Consider the following 18,151-nt stretch of genomic DNA (forward strand, 5'->3'; position numbering starts at 1 on the left):
AATAATTGACAGTAAAATCTTGTCTTTTATATATTTATTTGTCATTTTCCAGTCGCTAGGATTTGACAAAATGAAAGCTAGACTGAAAGACAGTTCCCGCAAATTGTATTTTTTTCTAATCTATTTTTAAAACTTTAATAAGATTAAAATGGGAGACTCCCACCATTCCGCAATTGAAAACGTGCTTAAAATTACCTAAATATTAACCCATAATTATTCTAAAAAAGGAGAGTCACCAAAATGGTATTTCCCGTATTTCCTTTTCTTACAAAGATATGTAATGAAAAACAAAATAAAAGCATATTATATGTAACATTAATTGTTATGAATGAGTGAATTTATTAAACGCAGTTATGCGTGCGACACTAATCCTACAATAATTTGTATCAATTTTTAAAACTCTTTGTTGCTTCTATTTATAATTGAATTGAACATTTCAAAATATGAAACTTTTCACAATGTTCGCCACAAAATCTACATTTACAAATATCTTGGGGTTCACAATAATTCATCTGATTTAAACAAAACATTAATTTTTAATTAGTGTTTTTGTTTTTTCGATTTCTCGCAGCACAGAAAGTGCATGCGAGCACTAGACTTGTTTCCGTCTACGCATACTGGGCTAATCTACACTTTAGGTTTTTTGGGCTAATTAGAGGCGTTCGCTAATTATTGGTCCCTCCATTATTGGGCTAGAGTTGCCAGAAAAGCGGAGAGTGAGCGCTGTTTTGCCTCTGACCCCGCGAATTGAAGGGGGATGAGAGCGTGTTCTTTCACCCGCTCGCATTCATTCATTCCACTGAAAAATCGCTCGCAAAATCCACCCGAATGGATGGGGAACCCCTACTTCTCCGTGATCATCTGAGATAAACAACCGGCCTCAGAGTTCGCGGTCCCCCGATCGCCGCAATGTTTGAGCAAAAGAGTACAGAAATAATTTTTATCTTCCCCATTTTTGGATGCAAAGTGTTTAAAAAACTCACATCAATATTCAGGTCATAAATATACTTCAATATGCTCCAGATCTAGACACGCATTGCCACAATTTTAAAGTATGCAACCTGTTGCACTCTCACGCTGTGCACGTTGCACAACATTTTTCTGTTACACATAACATCAAATTCATTAAAAAATTTTATGCTCGAATCTAGTTAATTAATATTATGACATTAAATTTAAAATGAACTCGGTTAAAACGGAACACGACGAATAGTGTATTTAAAATAGAAAGAAGAATATTAGATATCTTGACATTTCTGAGGCTCAATTATGCTGATCTCCATCGTATACTCTTTCAGAATCTCTTCATTGCGCCAAAGAAAGTTGCTGATTGGTATGTCGCCCAGAGCCGAGTCGCCAAGAACATCTTCCATTCCGACAATAACGCTCCAGAATTTCATCATTAAGAAATGCTAAAATTTTAATTTTTTTATTTTGTTCCATCATAGTTATCGTAATAAATATTACATGGGCGAACAAAATGAACAAGTATCCTTTATCAACTGACATGATGTAATACAAGTGAAATACTTGCATAGCAATCCAAGTGACCTATAGCGATTGAACCAAAATTTAATTTAATTTTTGATTATACTTCATCATTACCAATCTAACCACCCTGATGAACATGGAGAGAGTAGTAATGTTGGACATCAACAAGAATGCGCGATCAATCTTGCTGAGTTCCTCATGAGCTCTGCGGGATAAGTCCGTATTTATGGCCCTCATCGACTCTGATATTTGGACTAGAGGCGTCAGAGTCCATGTTATTCCTTCTGGGAGACGGTCCTTTGCGTTATTAACTTCTTCTTCGTCTGCGCTTGAAGCGTTTGCTATAGCATATATGCAGAGTATTTTTTATTGTGAATAAATCATATTAAATATAAATAACATATATAATAGGATAGCTGTCGAACTCACGAAGAAAAAATTTATTTGCTTATAGTTCAAGGACTGTTAAAAAAGAATCCCTGCTGATTAAAATTTTGTCTTCAATTTTTTAAACTATATACTATCTTCATAGAAAAAGTGGCTGCAAATTATGTTTGCGAAGTGGTTTTCTAACTCTAAATCCGATCAAAAGTATAAATTTAGACATTTAATTTTTGAATGCTGCTTATAAACTTACTGAGTTTGTAAATATCTTCAAGGGTTGGGTAATCGGCTCTCATGCGTTTGCTTATTTCCCGAGCAAACAGGAATTGCGCTCTCCTCAGGCAATCAAGTAGGCAGCGGAGCTTCTAAGTATACAAAAGGTTCGTTTAAATTAGCAAAATTTCACATAAATATTCAAAACAGATTTTAAAAGATTAAGCCCAAATAATTCTGACGCGCCTCTCTCAAGATAAAATTTTCGATTTATCGCATAGTCGTGCTAAAAAAAGGAGAAAATAAAATATATTACAAGACTTGATTTCCAATCTCAAAATAATGATGAATTAAAATGGTACATTTTAGCTGCACAACGCCGCTAATTTATCACTCAAGTACTTAAAAAAACCTAAACTCCCACCGCTAAATAAAAAAATCGGGGATTATTAGTTTAAATGTATATTCTTCGCTGATAATTTAACACCAAAGTGCGTCTCAATGTTGGCAAAACTGTATATTTGCTTACAATTTATTTTTATGATTTGAGATTTTTACACTTCCTATGCAACTAGGTTACCTTTTCATCTTCTACTGCCGACATCAATCTCGTTTTCAATTCCAAACACGAGACTTCAGAGACCAATTTGCCAAAACCGAGTTTCCGCGTTACCACTAAGCATCCGTAAAGTATCAGCAGTCCATAAACCAGGATCGATGCCAAAATAACTTCAGTCATCCGTATGTGATAGCTGCAATAAAAAAATGTAAAAATATAATTTGCCTAAAGAATATTAGAAAGGTGAGAGATAAGTTCTCGTTTTCTAAAGTCTCAACTTTATAAGATTTAGAATTTGACAAACTCAAATATGATGTGAGATATCAGCACTCTGTTTTTTTACCGAATTGTAGTTTCAAGAACAAACAATGTCAAATATTATGAGACGTAAATATTTTAAATTTCAATATCGAATTCGCGGAAAAAGTAATCACTTGTCTAATAGTAATCATTTTGATAAATTAACACACCAAATTAAAGTTTGTCAGGCTCGAATACATACAAAACAACACTTATATAGCTTGCAGATTTTGGACGATTTCTAAATTTCGAATCCTCTCAGGGTCGGGCACTGAAGTTTGAGCCTAGCATTTAATTTGCCAGTTTAAGTTCTCTTAGTACACCAAATTAGATTAAACAAGAAAAAATGGACTCAATCAATGAGAAACAAATTTTCAGTCCAAAGGTCGCGCACGGTTGATCTCGGCTTCAAACCAGAATCTAAACATTTTGTATGCTTGTTACATTTTGGTCTTACAACTCGAAAAATTTGGAGGGGTTCAACACCCTGAAAATTGGAAAAATTAAGAAAAAGAGTTGAAAAAGTGATTTTGATCTTAATTGACATGCAACTTTTTTGCAAAAGCAAAAGTTGTTCAGAATAAAATTTGGGGTTGGAGGTGAAAATTTTAAGTTGATATCTCGACTCAAACAAAATTTTTCGCTCTTTTCAGTTTGCATACTAATTTTTCAGGAAATTTGAAATTCCAAAAAACAGGGCAACAGTCCACTTTTTTACTTCCGACTTCGACTCCTATCACCTTTCACTTCTTATAGTTTCAGGGAAATTCGATTACACTTACTCTTTCAAACGGCTCAAAGACACGTCGTGCAAAAACTTGTAAAACATGTCAATTGTATTTTCTCCTTGAGAAAAGACAGCTGTCTATATCGTCTTTATATGACTTTTTATAAATTAGAAACAAAAGAATTGTGGATTGATCGAACTTACTTTCGAAAGTATGCCGCATCACCAACAAACATGAATGCCAGCATCACTAATGTCCATCCGAACGTTGGCATCATTTGAGTTACAAACCTACAAACGTTTAATGTGAATTATACGGGAGATCACGGAAATAAAAAATTTTTATGCTATTGCTTGTTATAATTTTGACCTTCAATTCGAATAATTGTACTCACTCAACTCCATCAATGACCACTTTCCAAAACAAGCGTACAAAGGCTGAAAACGGAACATGCTGGTATAGATGTTATATAATCGATTATTTTCGTTTAAAAAAATGTTTCTGGGCATTAAAAATCCCTTAAACTATGGAATGAAATTTTCAGGGACCTATTTTCTTGCGTACCTGCTTTTTTCTCTAATTTACACCTGTAAATAAGCTTCTTCATCAGCCCCTTCACACTTGGATCCTCAGTGTCCATCGGTAATAAAAGACAGGATTATGATGTGACGGGTAGTAGAGTCTACAACAAAAGTAATGTTTCGCATTTTTTCATACAACGTTTTTGTGTTCCTAAGTATTTTCCGACCTTGTTGTTTCAAGATTTTAATTTGTTCATAATTTTGCATTTTAAATAATGGATATAATACTAATTAAAAAATTAAAATACGAGATCAAGCAAAAAGCATAGTTTTAAAAGTCATTGATATTCAGCTGTTTTTAATTGATAGAAATAATTTGATACATTTTATGCGGGTCATTCATTCGTTCGGAAATTTCAATGCAAAAGAAAGTCTCTATAGCAAGGATTAAATCCTTTACAAGTGCTATGAGGAAAAAAACGCGTCTTTCACTCATGAGGACAAGATTTGGCCGGAAGCCAGAGCATGATTGTGTGGTGGTGCCTCTCAAAGGGGGGCACAGTATGTAGCGGTTCCAGCACAGCATCAATGACGTCAGGTTGGTTGATAAACCAACTTTACGACCCCGAGAATACAGCCGCAATGCCTGCGGGTTGGGCCGGGTGTTTCTGAACGATTAAAAAAGTGGATGTCTTTTACCAAATCAAAATGCTTTCAAAGAATGACTAAAAGACCCCGTCACCATTTTTAGTGACAAAAGTATCATGATGTAATTATGTGTTGTAATAAGGCTTTATTTACTTTTCTATTTAAATAATAAGCAATTCCCTGCGTTTTTTATATGATATTGTCCTATATGAAAATTACACAATCAATGGTTTACGTAAAATTGCTATAAAAAATAATTAATGGAATTTCTAAGGTTTGCGGTAAAGTTGGGTTAAAGTTGTAAATTATGTAAAGTAAATTATTAGTTTCAAATTTAAGACCCTAATATCTTCGGACAGCGATGGGGTTGACAAACAAACAAAAACGAACGCTTACGTGAAATTAGGCAGCAATTCAGGGTTCAGATGGTTCAGATGAGAGCGATCATAAAGAGCAGCCACGTCGTCTCCAACTCGGTCGCTTAATCTCTGGCAGTCTGGCATAAAAGCGAATCTTTTCCTGCTCTCGCTCAGCGCTTGCTCACAATCAGTTATGCCTGCGTCTACTCGATATAAGAGCGAACGGTTGTGGATTTTCCCTTTACTTGAGAATATCTAATAAGTTGTAATTTAACACGCACCGTGAAATAATACAAATTTTGTTCTTATATATAACTGATACATTTGCTTATGCTGCTGGGAAACATTAAAAATTAATTTCACTGTTGAACTGGAAGTCGGAAATTGACTGAAAGAAACTGGCAACACCTATTGAAAGAAATCATTTTACGTGAAGTAAGCGCAGGATTGAATCTAAAATCGCAGCGGAAATGCCTTAAAATCGAAAGTAACCGCTGGCACCATCTATATTGGTGGCTTCGAATTGTAGTAGGGCTTTCGCCAAGGGTGAATTGGAAGGAAACAGATAAATCAACGACTGTTTGATTGATTCTTCAACACTGAAAGCCAAAAGAAATATTTGAAATGTATTGCACGTCAAAAAGAGTGGTGGAAATATTCCAAATGCTTTGCAGTCACACATACAGTAGTTATACTACTGATCAATTTCCAGCATAGGCGTTCATTTGTAGATTAGACAGTCATTATTTAAAATCTGAGCATGGCGGGCAATGGGTCAAAGGTAGATAAAGAAATTCCAAACGTCATGGAATATGCAAGTCAACTAGACACGGATGGTAAGGTTTACTATGACTTTTAAATAATAAATATGATTTAAAAAATTTTTGCAGCCCAAAATTGGAGTCAGAATTTGGTGGAAAGATTCATAACTTCCTTAAGTAAACAGACCACAGCAAGAAAATCTAGTTTTTTAGTTGCGGAACAAATTCTCTCCCAATTGATTACTCCTGATCTAAAGGAATTCGACTTGAGCCTGATTGTCAACTTGTATCCTGAGAAGCCTCAATTTGCATTTGCAATTAAGGTAAAAAATTTATTTTTTTTAACTCATTTATTAACAAAAAAATCTCTTATAGGCACTGCAGTTGGTCTCGTCCAGAGCTAAAATATGCAAGCTCAAAATTAAAATACTAGAATCAGCAGGAGCAGTTAATTATATTATTCCGCAAATGAATGTTGAGATGAGAGCTGGAATTCGCGGGTTGGAGAGTTTGCGACATCTTGACGTCGATCGGTTTTATTTCACAATAGATGATTTGATGAAATTGTGCTGTGAAATTTCCTCGCTGAGGGACTTAACAGTAAAAATCGCTGCTCAACCCATCCAGACATTATTTGATGATCCCGATCTGTTAAAAAGCTTTAAAAATAGCTTCGGAAAATTGGCAGTGTTTCGTTTCTCATCTTTGAGCGAAGAAGATCACAGTAAAGAGTTTGAGGAGGAATTGACTTGCGTTTGCGTTCGACACCTGCCAAATCTGCAGTTTGTGGGCAATTTCAGCCTTTTTGCTGATATGACAAGGCCTTGCATGGAACAGGAAGATCAGTCCAAACTTCAGCACTTGTCTTTACGTTTAAAGCGATCTGAAACTCAAGTTGTCGCATCTTTTGATAAGTTCCCTGATGTCCATACTTTATCCGTGAGCAAAGCATTTTTAAAACGTAGGTTTTAAAAATAACTCAAGCTTCTTGCAATTTCAGCTCAAATTGGACTCAGATTACAATTACTGTCCAATCGAGGAATCAAAAATCAAAGCAATGCTTAAATTCTCACGGCTGAACACTTTGAAGTTAGTGAACATAACTTCGCCTCCATATTTTAAACAATTCTTGAAAATCTACGGAAAACAACTTAAAGAGCTGGATTTGTGTTATAAATATGAAATAGAGGCGATGGACTTGGAATTCAAATTGATTTGCGAATTTTGTCCAGCATTGGAAACAATCGACTTGCGTGGCATACGCGACATTACCGATAGTGACTGGTCGATGGCCTCGTTCTCTGAACTCAAGGAACTGAATCTGATTTTTACCAGGAAGTAAGTTTTTTATATTTCACATTCCATGGTGGGCTTAAAGGAATATTTTTGCAGCACAACCCACTTAATTCAACTTTCTGACGTACTGTCTGCGCCAAATCTCAGAGAAGTGACGTTAGTTAATATACGCGTGTCCGAAGATGAGCTGAAGAAGACACTAGAAATTGCTGAGGCTGGCGAAATTTCAAGCAAGATCGATTACTTGAAATTTTTTGTGCACGAGGAGGAGAATGTCGATGATAGCCTGGAAAACACGATGAATAATAATTGGGATAAATTGGTGAACGTTTTGAAGAAAACTTGGCCTGACGCTAATATCAATATAATTTGGTAATATAGTTCAGTAGTCCTCTTGATATAGTGTTAAAAAGCCACGACGATTTATTTTTAGTTTTTAAAATAGCTTACTTCTCTGTATTTATATATTTAAAAAACTGGATGAAACTATTCTCCTGTTGTAAATGGCCAAAATGATGTGACTGATAAAATTATTATTACACATTGAATCAGGAAAATAATTATATTATACATATACCATCAGCTGTTTCAATGCACAGAATAAATTTGGCCAAAAGCTACTGTAGCATTTGTTCCTTTCAGATGATGCATTGCAATATATATAACTTAATCAAACTGCAACACATACACAGTCTGACATAGTCCACACAATAAAAATTAATTTTAACAGTAGTACAAAATAACCCAGACGTTTCCTTTAAAAATGATTTCCATTAAATCATTTTAGTTTTAAAAAATTTCAATTTATTGCAATTGATATTCAGAGCATGCATTGCTTGCTTGCATTTTGAAGAGAAAATAATCTCACAGTGTTTATGCCCTTAGACATTAACTTAAACTTAATGACCTTAGATCTGGACCTGGGACATTAAATTTGGTGTCAGTTCGATTGGACTCGGCGAGGGGAATCCAAAGTACATGTTACTTTTTAGATTACACCTCGGGGAAATTACATATTGAAGCCTCAAAGTTTTCCAAAAAATCCCACAAAACCCGTAAAAATGAATATTTTGTTGAAAAACTGTTATGTCGCAATCTCCAAGTAAAGACTGACTTCTGGTGTAAGTTTCGTTCAGTTTGCTTGACCTTATGCCAATTTTGTCCTCTATCCCGTGAAAATCATAAAACCAACTTCATACCCAAATGATAAAAAATTGAGTGGAACAGTTCCTATTACAGAAAAAAGGGCGCAGACCCGTAAAAATAATTAAGTTAATGCTGCAAAATACAAAAAATAAATGTTTGCATGTAACTTGCTTCACTCGCGTGTTAGTGTTTGGCACGCCGTATGACGTATGAATCGGTTCTCAAACGAAAAGTGCAAATAAGTATCGTATATGTTCAACGAGTTAGACATGATACAATATTTATTAAAACTTGTTCATTTGGGCTAATGAAGAGAATGCTAGGCACTAGAGGATAGTTGAAGTAGACAACCTGCTCGGCTCGCGTGCTCATACGTTGCATACCAGTCATCGTTTTATCTGTAAGTGAACTATTGGGAAACGGAATATTCGGAATATTTAGTGACAAATATCAGGAATAACTTCTCAAAAAAGTCCCGGAATAGTGAACGACATTACAAGTAGCGACAAACGCACAGCACGATTCTACCCACTGCTGCACCAGGTTTTTTATATCAGAAAAGTTCTAAGATTTGAGCATGGCGTGTAAGTACGTGAAATATTCTAAGATCATCAATCTAGACCTGGATGATTACATTAAAAATTTGAAAAAAGAGGGTGAGTGATTGACCCGGAAAATAAAATATTGAATTTTAATTTAATTTCAATCCACAGCATCTGACTCGAAGAAGGACGTTATAGACACATTCCTAAAAAAACTGGACGACGAGTGCAGAAATTTGTATTATTCCAATGCGAAAGTGGTACTATATGGTTTGATGCATCAAAAGATAAAAAAGAATAAAAAACTTGATTTTAGCCCTTTTTTGGCTTTATCAAAACTGTACAATGAAGATCCCATCATCGTTTTAGAGGTAAAAAAGATTGAATGAATTCCTTTTTACTACAGATTTTCCTTGTATAGGTGCTCCAGAACTTTTCGTCTCAACTGTCAAAGCTTGTCGAGTTTATAATCAACTTTCCCGATGAAAATGCTGCTCCTCCTACAAAAATTGAGACTGCAATGCTAGAGGGAATCGGCAAAATGAAAAATCTGTGTACACTGAAAATCGAGAACTTCTATTTTGAGTACCAAGAGTTGTTTAAACTTTGCAAGCAGTTGTCCGCTTTGCGAGTTTTGGATGTAAAAATCAATCCCATAGAAAACTTTCCTGAAATAATTGCGCGATCATCATACAAGCCTTTCCAAAACTTGAAAACTTTCTACTTTTCTTCGGCATGGGTCAATTTCGAACGGAGTGGACCGTTTCAGGAAACGATGACCAACAATTTTGCCGCCTCCTTGCCAAAACTAGAGTATATTGGAGATCCCGAATCCTTCACCGACATGTCAACTGCTTGTTTCAAGTACAACCTGAACGAGCCATCCCATCTTCGCTGCATGTCCCTTAAAATGAATATGGAAACACCTTTTGCGGATGACACTTTCGAATCCTTCCCTAATGTTAGAGATATCTGCGTGAGTAAAATTTAAAATATAATAAAAAAGCTAATATTTTTGTTTGGAACCAACAGCAAAAAATGGCGTCACCGTTTGATCACAAATCATTTTCTGCCACTTGCACTGTGATTTCAGATTCAACTCTGCTCACGCTAATAGTTGTAAATTATTATTACTTGACGAGTTCAAAACTAAAATCGGTTACAATATTTCAAGGCAAAATAAACCATCATCGTTTCTTCCGCAATTGACTTAACCGATTTTGGCTTCTGGCTCATCAAAAAGAAGTGATGTTTTTTTTTCAATCTGAAATCACTGTGAAAACTGTAAATGAAAGGTGGCGTCATATTTGCTTTGTACTTATACTTATATATTTTTTTGCCTCAATTTTCAGTTGAGATGGGACACAGTCGCCATTTCCCGACCAATGAACAAAGTCAACATGACCTCCCTGTTGAAAATTCACAAGTTGAATCGCGTGTCATTGACAAATCTGAGCTCCTCTGCTTATCTAGAGTTCTTTTTGACAAACTTTGGGAAGGAACTAAAACAACTCGTGGTGTCGCCGTGTGCACTAAAAGATGTGAGATTCGCGATGATCGGCCATTGCTGCCCGAAACTTGATGAGCTCCAAATTCATTGTTTGTTCAAACTGGTTGACGACACGGCTTGGTGTTTCCGCTCTTTTTCCAATCTAAAAGTTCTGGATTTGGAAATGATGGGCAGGTCTGCGTCAAGAGTTTTTTTTTATAATTGTATCTTTTACTAGTTTTTGCAGCATCAATGACGAGCCAATTGGTCTACCTGATATTCTTTCCGCGCCAAAACTCGAGAAAGTGAGGCTGATTGACATAACTGTGAGTGAGGATGAGTTTAATGAAGCAACTGAGTTGCTAGTGCATGGAGAGATTTTGTGCAAAATCCTGCACTTAAATCTGCGTGTCCAAGTGAAAGACAACTCAGGTAAAATTATAGATATCATGCTCTCTGCGGGCAAAAATTTTATCGATGCATTTCCTATTTTTCGACCTGGTGCTTTCATCCAAGTTGATCCGATTGACTTCATCGGTAGACAGGAATTTTACAATACAGTAAACGTGACTGTTTAAAATTTTACTTTTATTTCAAATAAAAATCCATGCCTTTTAATTTATTAAAATTTCGAGATGAGTAGCTAAATATTCTAAACCATTCAAACATTTAAAAAAATTAGTTTTCACCTTGTAGTAGCTAAAATAGCGTGTATATAGCTATTTATTTTTAATTTAAGCGAGGAAAATGGCTCAAAATGAATATTTTTTTTTGCAAAACGATAACACCAATAAAGACTAGAAATAGAGAAAATGAATGTTTTTTTTTGCATTAGAACCCTTACCACATTTTTTAGAAAAGGTTACTCTTTAAGAGGATTGCTTCACAAATTTAAAAAATAATTAATGATCTATATTTATAAAAAGAGATTTATCCAGCCTGGAATTCAGGGAATTGCGGACTATTTTAGATATTAATAAATAGTTAGAAATACTCTTCCTGTGCTTTATTTAACTTTTATTCATCTCGGAATTCTCTAAATTGGATGAGAAAGTATCCATAGCGCAGAGAGTAATTCGGCTGTTTAATTGTATTGCAAATATTAAATCTTAATTAGAAAAAATGATTTAAAAATTTGATATTTTTCTAAAGATAAATTTAAGCATTTGAGAAAAATCCCTACCTTGCTATTTAAACAAGAATATCTTCTCCCTGGCATTCGTTGAAAAATGGAATGTAATGCACGTGAAGAACCACAGAAATTTGTTACTAGAGTTCTCAAAAATTTTAAAAATTATGTTGCACATGCACTGACAAGGTTAGGAATTCTGTTCATTATTGAACGATCGAGAGTACTCTACAGCCTCGACTAACCTCGTTTCTCCTACAAAAAGATTAATAATGTCGTACGTACTTATGAAATCTAATATCAAACCTGTTGAATATGAATTCATGGGTAACGGCGCCGCGGCATTGAGGGCCGACCTGGATGTCATGCGCAAGAGTGAGTAAATAATATTTAATCTCAATTTCAAATTTACATGGTTTTTAATTAATCTCAGATGGCGCATCGGCACAGAAGATTTTGGACGATTGCTTGATACTTTTGTCTGGAACATGTGGAAAGTACAGTTCTGATGACATAGAAATGGTCCTTGAACATTTCATCACCAAGGAGACGACGAAAATTGATTTCGACCGAATCATTTCTTCGTTTCCCGCCGAGTCTAAAGTCTTAAATAGGGTAATGGGAATTTTAACACAGTTGATTTTTATTTTTAAAACATATGATTTACTTCTGACAGCAAGTGAACATGAATTATGCAAATTTAAGACTTTTGAGTCACTCTTATAACCGTCTAAAACCTTCTAAATAACCCTTGTACACTTACATTAAAACCTTAAATTCGCTCGTTTACTTTTTTGGTATATTTTTTTTCTCCAGATACTTCTTAACCGTGAGTTTCGTCAAATTTAACAATAACTCTGAATTCTTTGCATAGAAAATGTCGTTTAAATATTGATTCTAAGCTCTTATAATGACTTATTCGCGTCTATAGTTGTATTCAATGTAAAATCAGCGGATATATTATTTCAATTTATGAATTCACAGGGGATGCGGCTGCTCTCGCCACACTCTACCAGCATTTGCGAGTTCACCATGAAGGCAGCACAAGCAGGAAAAAGTGCAAAAATTGACGGATCCTTATTGAACCAAATCTGCAAGATGGAAAATCTAAGAAAGCTGGATATCAGCGCAGTCCAATTGACCATACCCGAACTAATGAAGCTCTGCGGACAGCTGGTCTATTTAAAGGACATAACTGTAAAAATCAAACCGTGGCCACAACCATATCCGTTCAAGGATCCGACCTTTATTAAGGCCTTCAAGAATAACTTCTCTCACTTGAAGACTTTCAGCTTCACCACGATACAGAGTGACGAGGAGCTCACTTTCGAGCAAGAACTGACCCGCTTCTGCGTCATGAATTTGCCAAATCTGGAGTACTTGGAAGATTTCGGATATCTTGACACTAGTAAATTCGGCTGCAAGCACCAATTGAGAAAGCCAAATAGCGTTATGCACTTGTCCTTACCGTTGAACGAGGAAAGAGCTATCCGAATTCTCTCCCGGCTCCAAAGCTTCAAGCATCTCACTGTTTGTTGAACTTTTTCTTATATTTAAATAATTATCTAAAAATCAACTTCGAAACTCGAAGGAACACGTCGAATTTTTGCGATTTTTTAATTTGCAAATATTGAAAACGTCAAATTGTTAAATTATTATTTTGTCAAAACTTTTGAACGCAAATATCTAATAGCAAAAAATAATTTTGAAGTGTAAATTTGAGTTAGTTTTGACCTCATGCCAATTTTGTCCTCCGATCCGTGACGTTTCGTCCAGTGCTGTCTGATTGTAAATAATTCAAATTGAATTCCAGATTAGACTGGATAGTGGCTTCCGTTTACAACCAATCAAGGAATCAAAAATAGACAATCTGCTCAAGCTGAAAAAGTTAAAATGTCTGCAGTTGATGCACTTGAAATCCGCCGCCTTCTTGGAGTTACTCCTGATGACCTATGGGAAATCATTGGAGCAACTGATCATTCAATTCGTTCCTGACTCAGTGATGGAAATCAGATTCGTGTTACTCCACTCGTTGTGTCCGAAGCTAAAATCACTCGTCCTGCACGACATGCCCAAATTGGTGCACGATGCCGCTTGGTCCCTCGCCTTTTTCTCGCATCTCAGAGAGCTGGATTTGAAGCAAGATTTCAGGTAAATTTTAGTTTACAGCTTTTATTTTACACATATATATTAATTCCTATTTTTTAATCTGGTTCTTCCAGCAATGGCAGTGAACCTGTTCGCCTGTCTGATATTTTGCTAGCACCTCAACTTGTGAAAGTGAAGCTGGTGGGACTTGCAATCACCTACGACCAGCTACAAACAACGACAAGATTGGTTGAGCGGCGGCAAATCTTGACCAAAATCACCCATTTCACTTTGGAAGCTCACGTAAAAGAAAAAAACGGAAAATACGTTCAACAGGTGGTGGTGAGATTTGAGCACCAGAATCTTGAAAGAGCGTTGCTCCAGTTTCGGCCAAGTGCTATCGTTTCCATAGATGTCGCTTATTTCGCGTGAAAATATCTTATTTTCAAAAAGTGAAATATCCCCTTAAATATTGAAGACAGAAAAGGTTTAAGACAGAATGTCTCGTCGCAGAAAGTGCAATTCAACGCTTGTTTGAGATATTTGGATTCGCTTTAAATAGTGAAATCATTTTAAGGGAAAGGAAGTAAATTTCGGGTCCTGTGATTCGCCAAAAGCCACCGGGATGTTGAATTAATTGCGTCCTTAGACGGTCCTAAATTATATAAAATATATATTTTGTAAAATTGTGCTGTCTTTATGCTTTGTCAAGACTTATTAAGAAATTTTTGTCTGCTGTAAAAATAACTTGACTGCCTGTTGGATCAGCACTTATCCCAAAACCTGGCAAGTTCGCCATTTGATATAAATGGAAAAAAAACATTGTAAATTTAATGTACAATTTAAAGAAATTTTAGTAATATCGTCAAAATAAAAACCTTAATTTTATACATTTAACCTGTTTCCATAATTCCAAAATCTTTCTTCCTTACTTTCGAATACTTTGGCGAATATAAGGGAAAAGAAATCATGAAAAAATTTGTTCTGTTTCATTTATCAAAAAATTATGATTTTATTGAACACTTTTTTGTGAGAAACAAAACAAAATTAATTATATTATGCACCATGACGAGTAATAGGAGCCTAGTTCAATGTATTTGATAAAAGTAGAGTTTTCGCCATCTACCTGATTGATTGTGAAATATTTTTATGTCCACTGTTTGAAGTTGAGAATGAAAAGCATTATAAAACTGTAAAAAGTAGGGACGGAGCTAGGTCACTGACTATGCAATGTTGCCGTTCTCGTTATAGCAAACTAAGAGAGAACTATTTCATTTTTCATCCTCAAGGAAATTCTTCGACTTATGATCGATGCTTCTGAAATGTGAAGAATGGCAAAAATTAAAAGCACGTCAACATTCAGGGGATTCTCGTCAAGTTTTCAAAAATTTTGGTTTTTCCTACTCTAACAAGCCAACAGTCCACCCAGCAACGTGCCCGTAAGATTTAGCAAGTCGCAAAATGCCTAAAAGACTGAAAAATCAAAGCTTTGATGACTTATTATCGTCAAACCAACACTTAGAAGCAATAGAGTTAGCCAAAAAATTGAAAAAAGCAGGTGAGCAATTATTAATATTCTTTTAACAGCAGTGAAAGTGAAACAATATTCTCGATTACAGGGAAGGCTGGATTTAACTGTTGTCTGGAACGTATATTGTCCAGTACATACAAAAATTTAAACACTTCGCAGATGAGAGAAATAATTCGAATACTGATTAACTCGAAGACAAAAGAAATAAATTTTACTGTCGTCATGGAAGCACTACACCTTAAAGACCCTGAAGATCATCAGTTTGATTTAATGGTTATCGTCTCGATTTATTATTGAATGCGATCTAAAATTTGTTCTTTGCAACTAGGTTCTGCAGAATATCTCAAGCAGAGCAACAAGTATTTCTAAATTCTCTTACTGCATGGTCGGAGAGAAAAATTTATTTCCTCACACGAAAATTAAAAAAGCGACGAAAGAATTTCGGATGGAAATCTGCAAAATGAAGTCACTCAAAGTGTTTGAAGTTAACATGCTATTTTTTACGCTCGCCGACCTGCTGGAGATTTGCAGGAAGTTGAAAAAATTAAAGATTTTGAATATCTTCCTCGCATGCGACGAGAAATACGAGTCAGCGAACCGGGAAGAATTAAAAAAATCACTGCAAAAATGTAAAGAGTTTCGCTTTTCTTCAGTGTGGTGCGAGGACCACAAGAATGAACGGCTTCAGAGAGATCTGACTTGTTACTGTGTTCAACACGTGCCGAAATTGAAAGGATTGGGCAACTTCGACTGCTTCACCGACATGACCAATGGAATCATAAGCTACAAAGGGATATACTCTAGACTCGAACGAATTGACATCTCCGTGAATTCCAATTCTAAAAATGTATCTTTCATCAAATTTCCTGAGATCACACATTTAAGAGTAAGTCTTAAAGTAGCAACGGAATTTCATTTTTGACAGTGCTTATCGATTTCTGAGGTGTAATAATTTGTCGCTCCTCCTGGGTGTCACTGTGTAAACGATTTTGACGGTTCCACCGCATTTCGGCAAGTCGGGTCGAATTATCAACATAGTTTTTTGGCTGCCTGACCTAATTTTACTCTCAACAATCGAGTGACACTGTCAATATAGTCCAATTTCATTACTGCTTTAATTTTTCACACAAATTGGACAATGTCGATGACGGCTTAATAGTTTTTGACATCTAAAACAAATTTTAATAGCTTTTATGATTTTTTCCCAATGAAGGGATGTTTTTTAGATTTATCAAGAGTAAACCATCTCATACCTTTGAACTGTATTTCAGCTCGCCAATTTTGATTTGTTAACGCTTCTCGATTGGCTAGAGATGAAAGTGTTGAAAAATATGAAGTCACTTGAGCTGATCCAACCGACACACCCTGCACATTGGGAGCAACTCATGATGCACTTTGGGAAAAATCTGAATGCGCTTAATATTGAACTGCCCGCTAGCAACATTGGTGACTTCAGGCTCGCGCTCATTAACGCCGAGTGTCCTAATCTGACAGTGTTGAAGTTACTTCAAATTGACCATTTAAGCCAGGACGCAACTTGGTCGTTGCGCGCGTTTAACCAACTAGTAGAGCTGCAATTACAAGTGAAGTAAGAAGAAGGAACGGATTCTGGCTCATTTGGGGTAAAATCAACAAAATTGCCATGAGAATCTCTTATAGTTTGTTTGACACAAGTTTGAATTTACGCAGATTTACGAGACTCAATTTGGAATTTTCAAACGCAATGTTTTTGTTGCCCAATATTAAAATTACGACGTTCTAGCCCTCAAAAGTTGTCTTAAGACATGACTCAACTACTGTGAAAATTTCAGATTGGTTTTTGTCCTATTAAAAACTAAAAACTGAGGATATGGTCACAACTAAATCTCGGGTTCTTACCATCTGGACCATTAAGCTCATTTCGACTTAAAAAAAATTGAAGGGAACGATTCTCACGCTACAGTCTATAGCGACTACCATGCATGACAATTTTATTAGTTATTTTGCTCAAAATAAGTTAAAATTCTTTCATTGTTCATGTGCTCATAATAATGAACAAAATTTAGCTCATTCCATTGATTGTAATATTTTTCTAGGATTTCCTGCACTAAACCATCCGATTTTCGGCGGTTAATCGCGGATATCTTATCAGTGCCAACGCTTGAAAAGGTGACGTTGGAGAATATTCCTGTCATAGGAAATTTGGTAGGAATTGCAGCTAAGATCACAACATATTCAGCTCTTTCGCTCAAAATCGTCGAGTTCAATGTGAGTTTAAGAGAGCTTAATCGCGGTGCTGAGAAAAGGGAAGAAATTTCCAATGAAGATAAATGCCAAGAGATACAAGATGCTTTAAAATTGGCACTAAGAAATAACGGTGCCTCCTTCAGGGTTAGCCTCGTGTAATTATGCTTTGTGACTTTTGATCCAAAGCAAAACGAGTCCTATCAATCTTTTATACCATCTGATGACCCACGCAAATCCTTTATTGTATACATTTAATCTCAGAGTTAGATTTATTTATTTTTCATAATGTCTACACTCTTAACTGAAAAATTGATTTTACGTCAATCTAAATTTGAGTGGTGTAAAGAGCGTCGAAATAAATTTTATGACTCTTAACTTATAATTTTGACTGTATATTTTTCTCCAAAACCCTAAAAAAGCTTTTAGTTTTTTTTTAAATTGTTTCATTCTTGTACGTTCCCAAGCTATAAAGAAAAAGTTGAGAACTCGATTTTCTCTCCCTAGCTGTGAAGATGCGTGAAATATGGAAGGTTATGCAACCTGCTCGATTTCTGAGTCAAGAACGTTGCATATTGATTAGCCTAATCAGTGCTATAGTTTTATTTCAACCATCACCATTCCCTAAAATATGAATTGCTGGTTAAATAGGGCGAAGTTTTAGAGAAAAATTCAGCATTGCCTGATCCCAAGGCTTAAAGTTTGTTGCTTTCCGAGATTCTGGCTCCTTTTTTGATCAAAGG

At 35.5% G+C, this 18,151-nt stretch overlaps 2 protein-coding genes and 2 long non-coding RNA genes across 4 annotated transcripts; 3 read left to right on the forward strand and 1 right to left on the reverse strand.

Annotated features, from left to right (window-relative positions):
* Positions 1-310: 310 nt before the first annotated feature.
* Positions 311-5,354, reverse strand: LOC135940764 (uncharacterized). Its single transcript, XM_065485807.1, has 9 exons — positions 5,241-5,354; positions 4,240-4,357; positions 4,070-4,112; positions 3,879-3,965; positions 2,669-2,840; positions 2,129-2,240; positions 1,606-1,832; positions 1,468-1,551; positions 311-1,412 (listed from the first exon to the last, which is right to left on the reverse strand). The coding sequence occupies exons 2-9, from the start codon at positions 4,313-4,315 to the stop codon at positions 1,239-1,241; spliced, it is 975 nt and encodes a 324-aa protein (XP_065341879.1). The 5' UTR covers positions 4,316-4,357; positions 5,241-5,354; the 3' UTR covers positions 311-1,238.
* A 544-nt stretch (positions 5,355-5,898) lies between these two features.
* Positions 5,899-6,897, forward strand: LOC135939389 (uncharacterized). The gene is made up of 3 exons (XR_010574738.1): positions 5,899-6,039; positions 6,094-6,287; positions 6,340-6,897. It is a non-coding gene; the product is annotated as an uncharacterized LOC135939389 (long non-coding RNA).
* Positions 6,898-9,422: 2,525 nt separating this feature from the next.
* LOC135939464 (uncharacterized) lies at positions 9,423-11,073 on the forward strand. Its single transcript, XR_010574741.1, has 3 exons — positions 9,423-9,924; positions 10,301-10,632; positions 10,685-11,073. It is a non-coding gene; the product is annotated as an uncharacterized LOC135939464 (long non-coding RNA).
* Positions 11,074-11,767: 694 nt separating this feature from the next.
* Positions 11,768-13,130, forward strand: LOC135939560 (uncharacterized). The gene is made up of 3 exons (XM_065484019.1): positions 11,768-11,941; positions 12,000-12,181; positions 12,551-13,130. Exons 1-3 carry the CDS (start codon positions 11,839-11,841, stop codon positions 13,103-13,105), a joined length of 840 nt encoding a protein of 279 aa, XP_065340091.1. The 5' UTR covers positions 11,768-11,838; the 3' UTR covers positions 13,106-13,130.
* Positions 13,131-18,151: the final 5,021 nt, after the last annotated feature.

Source organism: Cloeon dipterum, chromosome 3, assembly GCF_949628265.1.
Source record: "Cloeon dipterum chromosome 3, ieCloDipt1.1, whole genome shotgun sequence".
Classification (NCBI taxonomy): Eukaryota; Metazoa; Arthropoda; class Insecta; order Ephemeroptera; family Baetidae; genus Cloeon; species Cloeon dipterum.

Coding starts and splice junctions, on each gene's coding strand:
- LOC135940764 (XM_065485807.1), bottom strand. CDS start 4,315: ATGGACACTGAGGATCCAAGTGTGAAGGGGCTGATGAAGAAGCTTATT. Junction 4,113..4,239: donor TAAATTAGAGAAAAAAGCAG/GTACGCAAGAAA, acceptor TTCCGTTTTCAG/CCTTTGTACGCTTGTTTTGG. Junction 1,413..1,467: donor TGTTCATTTTGTTCGCCCAT/GTAATATTTATT, acceptor TTAAAATTTTAG/CATTTCTTAATGATGAAATT.
- LOC135939560 (XM_065484019.1), top strand. CDS start 11,839: ATGTCGTACGTACTTATGAAATCTAATATCAAACCTGTTGAATATGAA. Junction 11,942..11,999: donor CCTGGATGTCATGCGCAAGA/GTGAGTAAATAA, acceptor AATTAATCTCAG/ATGGCGCATCGGCACAGAAG. Junction 12,182..12,550: donor AGTCTAAAGTCTTAAATAGG/GTAATGGGAATT, acceptor ATGAATTCACAG/GGGATGCGGCTGCTCTCGCC.